At 33.7% G+C, this 7,460-nt stretch overlaps 1 protein-coding gene across 1 annotated transcript in view; it reads left to right on the forward strand.

Annotated features, from left to right (window-relative positions):
- LOC121857777 (calcium/calmodulin-dependent protein kinase kinase 1-like) overlaps nt 1-6,960 on the forward strand; it is a gene marked incomplete in the record, with an annotated part of 85,495 nt that extends 78,535 nt beyond the window's left edge. Inside the window, 1 exon segment of the mRNA XM_042353961.1 lies at nt 1,379-6,960. Coding sequence (XP_042209895.1) covers nt 1,379-1,434 — 56 coding nt within the window.
- Between the last annotated feature and the right edge of the window lie 500 nt (nt 6,961-7,460).

The following is a 7,460-nucleotide window of genomic DNA, read 5'->3' on the forward strand; positions in this document are numbered from 1 at the left end:
GTTGTTGATATAATAGCCAGTTGCCTCTTCATCAGTTGTTGATATAATAGCCAGTTGCCTCTTCATCAGTTGTTGACATACTGTCAGTTGCCTCTTCATCAGTTGTTGCCACTTTTAGCCAATTGCTCTTCACTCAGTTGACATACAGTACCCCAACCAGTTGCCTCTTCATCAGTTGTTTGCCACTAGCGGTTGCCTATTTCATCAGTTGTGTGCAATAGCCAGTTTGCCCTCTTCATCAGTTGTTGCGACGCACCAGTACTGGTAAGTTGGTCAGTTGTCTGGTGATGGTACAACAGGATATTTTTATGATTAATATTTTAATGTACAATACAATATTATTAGTACATTAGATAGGTTTTGTACCATGATATACAGTCAGCAGTGAAAATATTACACTGCACCAATGTAATATATTGAACTACCCTCAGTGTAGCATTAATAGTGAGAGGTGAGTGAGTACAACCAGACTGTCAGGAGTGAGTGAGCATGGACCAGACACACTGTTAGGGAGGTGAGTGTGAGATAAGCATGAACTAAGACTGTGTGAATAAGAGATGTCCCACTGTTGAATAATATTTATACTACTGTCTGCTGCTGTATAATGGCAATCGATGTACTGTATCAGATATTGATAATTCCTTCTTTACATCAAATTGACAGCATCTTCAATTTTATGATTGCAATTTATGTGCACATATACTGTATATAGTATAGACAACTTGTTGACTGAGAGCAAACTGACAGTGGATTGTCAATATAGGTGACATATTTATTTTATGTTAATATCTAACACTGAAGTTCTTTTTTTAATGCCCCTCTATAAACTCTTGCAGCTCTGCATTGTATATAAAATATATGCAGTGTTCCAGAAGTTACTTGTAATATTCTGGGTTATTAGGCCACATACTGAGCTAAAGATTTACTCTTCCTCTTCTGCAAAGAAACTTTCCTGCAACATGATAGAGTAAAGCTTATCAGCTTTAACTTACTAATTTTTGTTGTTTGTGTGAAAAGAAATTCCATTGTTCGTGATTTTTCCTATTTACCTTTGTTGTGTACCAAGTGTATGGCTGCCACTTACCTTTTTTCTGTTTTTTTATTTGTTAAATATGATATAAATAAAACACAATTACCCTTGTGAAAACTTTAGATGATTGAAATCTTCTTGTTTCTTCTATTCATTACAGAGTGAAAATGTTCAACACTCAGTATATACAGTAGTAATATTTGTTTATAATGAAGTAAAAGAGATTTGTACAGTTTTGGAAAATCATGCAGTTAGCAGTTAATGATTAATAATTTTAAAATATGAATGCTTGTTGAACACACACTAATCCATAATGTTATATTTGCTCCCCACACAGGAAGAGGTATTTCGATACTTCCCTCCCAGCAGTAGATGAACTTGAGGTTAGCGGAGAGGATAGATGATGTGGTGGGCCGGCAGAAGATGCAGTGCAGATGATGAAACCTGACCATGCAATAAGGACAGCAGATGATGAGAATCAAGCTATTGGTGGTGCCATTGCTAAAACAGGTGATACAGTGAGAATAACGTGCTAAACAGCTGCAGTCAGTAAGATTAGACAGTTGAATTCGAATAATAATTATTGGTATGAAGTAAAGTTAATGATAAACCAAATCAAAACCTTGACAGCTTAATGCAAAACACTGAGTAAAAAGACGACTAAGGATTCTGTTGTGAGGTAATACAAATGATCTGAGACGATGAAGTGGTTTGGCTTTTATGTCAATATAATACCTGAATCTGAAATTTCATAGACCATAGATGGGGAATATTTTATAACTAGACCTCTCTACATAACCAAAGAGGAAATAAACTTTTGCAAAATGGCATTTTTCCATTATTCACTGTACTGTATTACCCTATTTAAACTTATACGGGTGGGTAGTATCTTAATTTTCTATAATATAAGTTTATACTCTTATAAAGTTTTTAAATATACTGTACTGTAATGCATTTAAGCAACAACAGATATTGGACAATATTTCTTCATGTACTTATGAAATGCACTAAGAAAGGTGATTTCAGTGCTATAAATATTGTCAAGATGTACACACAATTTTCCATGTAAGAGGTGGTGCTAAGGTGTCAGCTATTGTAGTTAATGGTATCTCTGACATTTCTGACGTAGCTCATTACACCCATCTGTGATGTTTGCTGTTAGTGCACAATTCATTATTATGACAATCTGGTAGCCTACTCCCTGAGTGACGACTGATGAGTATTTATGCAAGCAGTGTTTTCCAGTAATGTGTTGAAGAATCTTGGAATAAAAGATTCTTGAGTGATATTAGTTTAAGTAAATAATCATCATATTAACCATTTTTATATTCATTATACTTATTGCTTGGTATATGCTAAATTTCAAAGGTTTTGTATCTATACCTTATTTCAAGGGAGGGGGAGGCTTTCTAATGTTTAAAATTGGCTTCTAAGCTGAAATATATACAACAGGTGAGTTTATTTTGTGCCTACACAAAAAATATTGAGCATTAAACAGCTACTTTACACTATGTGCTGGGTCGATAATGTCATGGGTGCCGGGCTATGATGTCACATTTGCCATGGTGATAGTGTATATAGCTCTGGGTTGTAATAGCAGGGCTATTATCATGAAAAATAGTGCAAAGATGTCACAGTAGTCAGTTGGTAGTGTCATGTGAGTCAGGGCTGTGAGTTGAGACTTGTTGAATCATCTGTAATCTGTCAAATTGCTGTTCACGTGACAAGAGGTTTATTCTTTCTATGATGTTAATGATGCATAATTTCTTATTACTTGAATATTGCATTTTTAATGTTGTGCTAGTTTATAAATACAGTACTATACTAACTCAGTGATATTTAAGTACACTGTTTTTGCTTAATGTTATATACATTGTGAGTTTGAGACAAGCATTGCAGTCTCTTCAATTATTCTGTGATTTTTCTGACTAGCATATTTAGATGAGATAAATGTTTCACAAGCTGCACACCAGTTAACATATTCCAGTAAAGAGCATTGATTGATTCTGATCATTTTAAAGCTAAGTTCTCTGGTAACAATTTGTGGTTTTTATTATATACAGTAAAACCCCTATAATTTGTACCCACCAAATTTTAAATCACTCATAATTCGTATTGTTTTAATGTTACGAAATATATACAGTATTACAAATTTCATATTTGGTAAAATTGTGAAATGTTGTATGTATATGATGCACATCTCGTATGGGATGTGACCGACTACTCCTGCTTCATTGTAAACACGTACTGTATGCATCAAGCTTGTCGGTCACGTTAAGTTTACATTGGTCAGTTGTGGAGTGTACATCGACTGTTTACCACGCAGGCAGGGTCGGCTCTAGCTTCTGAGGGGCCCTGTGCAAGATAATGATTGGGGGGTTCCCATTCCTTAGACAACCCTCCCATCGTGCCAGGTTTTGTAGACAGAAACCACCAAATCCCAAACTTACTGGTGCCAAATTGCAGAAACACACTCGCCTGCAGTTTTGAGATGCGCATGCCGCACAATATATCAGAATTGAAATACAAATTCTCTGAAACAAATATATTGTGTTCAGAGGAGGGCTCCCTAAGTGATGGGGACCCTGTGCAGCCGCACAGACCACACATAGCTGGGGTCGGCCCTGTGCACAAGCTTTCCCTTGTTTTTCCAACTTTGCCGAGTGTTTGGGCCATTATGTCTGATAACCCTGGACCAAGCACCAAAATCTGTTATTGTACTTAGAAACATTTAAATTTTGATGGGGGAAAAAACCTTAAAAGTCCTGCTTCCCCCCCTCAGGTGTCCCTCATATTTTTTAAATCTCATAAGTTGTAAGGGCGAGAGCCCCTATTATTTTTCAATTATGGGTTTTTTTACTGTAGATGTAAGGATTATTTTGAAAGGTTATTTTAAAAAAATATTTTAGAAAAATTAAAAGAACAAGAATGCTATGCCAGTTATCGTGGATGTGTTGAATGGAGGTGCAGCTCTCAGTTGATGTTTGTCTCGTGGTACAAGATCCAGTTCCCAGCATGCAACATAGATAATCTCCTGTGAACTGAATTTCACTTTCTATGCAAAAACAAATACTTCAAGGCTGTCTTGCATCTAACATTATATGCATACATTATTTCTTTATCATAATTGACTTGAATTTCATTTTATTTGTGTTGTCATGTGTAAATACTATCCAAGGAGAAATTTTCAAAACTAATTGTTTACCTCAGCTAAATAAATAATAATAATACACAAAATGGTACAGGTAATTATAAAAAGTACTTGTATCATGACTGATATTTCTCTGAAGTGTTTTCAAATTATAATGGACAATATCAATGGCTATATTTTAAGTTTTTAATGTGTCACCATATGCAATTCCACCTGTAATGTTAATTATAAAAAATAAAAAAATCACTTCAATTAAATGATAAATTATAAATATTATAGATTTAGAGACTGTTAAACATACGTACAGTACAGTATTTTTCTAAAGAAAATTATGTTGATTTATTTGAAGACTTGGTGCAAAAAAAGAAATTAGGAACTTGTTTTATTAAGAACATGTAGTCTGCATATTCAGTAATTTTGTAAAGAAATTATAATGTTCCAGTTTTGTACAATCCAGATTTATCTTTTCAATATGAAAATTTGTTTGTAAGTACAGTAGTTATGGGTTGGCATCTGTCACCCATTAGCACACTATCAGGGTAAAGACCCTCCCTTGAATAATTCTTTAGTTTTACCTTATTTACATTAATTCATTTTTTAGTCTGTACAAGTACACTTTCTTAAACCCACCCCATACTCTCCTGTGGAAATAACTATTTTCCATTTTTTTTAGTCCTTTTCCTAACGTCTACACTTTCCTGTACAAGATACAGCATTATTTATCCTTTTTTCTTCTTCATTCTGTTGTTAATATCATTTTGTAAACTTCATGTTAAACTACTTGGACTGAGACAAAATATTAGTACTTAAATATTCTCCCTTTGCGTATACTTGCTGCAGCAACCCCCATACATTTTATTTGTTTGTGCAAGCAAGTGGTAGGTGCTTCATTTATCTGATTTCCAAATCAGCCTGCAAAATTCTTTAACAAATGCCTTGAGCAATGGTTAAAAGCTGAAATGTTTGTCAAAGATTATGCATGCATAACTCTGCTCTTAAAGCAGGGAAAGGTGATGTGGTGTAAAATGTCATAAAGGTGAAGCTCTTGCATTGCTGTATACTCTGTATATAAGCTACTAGTCATGTGATTGGTAGTAATTAGTGGACATCCTACTAAATCCTTCTGTATTTATTCACAAATGTTTATTGTGACCTCATTTACTTGTAACTCGGAGGAGGATTCCACACAGCAATACTTAAGACAGGGAATTCAACCTTTGTAAAACAGTTAATGTCAAGAGTTGAATTTGGGTGATCACTTGCACACATTAATTTTTTTACTGTTAAGTACAGACTTAAGTGTTTCAAACTTGTAGTGCTAAATTGTCTCAGGCTATAGTAGCATTGCATTTTCCTATGCAAACTAAATGCCACTGTAAAAAATACAAAATTGTAACTTATACCCAACATTGTCTAGTCACTTTTAGTAAAGGGCTGGACTGTCCCATACACTGTGTAAACTGATTTGTAATAGATATCAGCTTCCCTCAATTTGAATGTTAACTTGTAGGGTTCCTGTTAGAAAGAGCAGTTGGCATTTTGTCTTCTGCCAATGACCTGCCATACTTAGGATGGGTTTCTTATTTTGAAGGTAAACTTTCCTTGATAAACAAACTATTCAACAGGGCAAACCACCTCCTTTAAACACTGGAGAAGTTTTTAAATATGAATTGAAAGTCTGTGTATGGGTGTGTATATAAAAGTGCAAATGTGTGTAAGCATATAAAAAAAAACATTGTAGAATATCATGACTTGTTACAACCAATAGAAATTTTAATTCTGAGTAAGGTAAATTCAACATTCATTTATAAACAAAACAAAGATATGAAATTAACTGTCAGTATGTGCACTAATCTGGAGCCAACAGTAAGTACTGTACGTAGTATATCATTATTCACTTCAGGTAAAAAAATAAGGTGCTACAGTAACTATTGAAAACATGTAATAGCTCTCAAATTATTTAGAGGGATATTTGAAACCTATGGAAGTGCCTGCAAAGCTACTATGAGACAGTTGACAAAAACATACAAGCAAAATACTGAATTGTACACAAAATTATGGGAAAAAGAAACACAAAATGAAGGATTCAGAAGACATGACAGGGTGGCAGTGTGAAGTGTACAATTTGATAGTTGATTGTGTAAAGGTTATAAAATATTTAAAGTAACTTTATGTATTATCAATGCTCAGTGTGCATGGAGCAAATAATTTTAAATGCACATGTACTAAGTACATTGGAAGCTAATGAATATGCAAGGAAAAAGCTCTATACAGGTTACCTTGTAACATGTAGGTTTGATTTCAGTGAGCATTTTCTACTTGTTCACTGCATTCATTGTTCTTTTCACATGTGCATACACATACCATACACACATTTGTGTGTCATATATATATATATATATATATATATATATATATATATATATATATATATATATATATATATATATATATATATATATATATATATATATATATATATATATATATATATATATATATACTTTTATGCATTATTGCAATTTTTCCATTTTCAGTGTGTACTGTACATAAACTTTTTCTGTGTACCATTTCATATCTGTTGGAATTTCTATATTTTTAGACTGTTTCACTTTTCTTATATCTAAGTGTGATCCATGGTCATTTTGAAGAATATTAACTTCTAGATAAATTGTGGATCTTGGCTATATTATTCCTGTATCATAAGGATGCAAGAAGTTCATGTTTGTGTCTTACAACCTAATATGTACACTTCAATTAAATCAACATTTGAAGAACTCATAGCTCTTTTAATTTTATGTTTAATATTACCACATTGTTGCATATTTCAATTTAAACTTTTTCTCCTTGACAAGGAACCAAAAAGTTTGTTTTTGTATTATTCTACAGTCACTTTGTTCTCATTAGGAACCACATGAGACATAACCCCCCAAAACTATATTAGTGTATCATGAATAGTTGTAGTTTAAATAAATATATAATAATAAGGAATTGAAACATTTAAGGGAAAGACAAGAGTGGCCTGAAGACCTGTACGACTTTGTCAGAGGCCCTGAATTTACAGTGTGATAACACTTACCAGCAACCATCTTTGTGCTCCACTGCCACATACCCAAACCTCTACAGGGCAGAGAAGCCAAGTAGCAATATCTCCATTTGCAAGAATCCCTCAAACACGGAACACTCCAATAGCCGGAATTGAAATTTTCTCGGAAAATTGTTCCCAAAGCTGGAATTTTCCGGAAAATTCCGGCTTTAGGAACGATTTTCCGAAGGCCA

The sequence above is a fragment of the Homarus americanus genome, unplaced genomic scaffold (assembly GCF_018991925.1).
Source record: "Homarus americanus isolate GMGI-L3 unplaced genomic scaffold, GMGI_Hamer_2.0 scaffold16712, whole genome shotgun sequence".
Taxonomy (NCBI): domain Eukaryota; kingdom Metazoa; phylum Arthropoda; class Malacostraca; order Decapoda; family Nephropidae; genus Homarus; species Homarus americanus.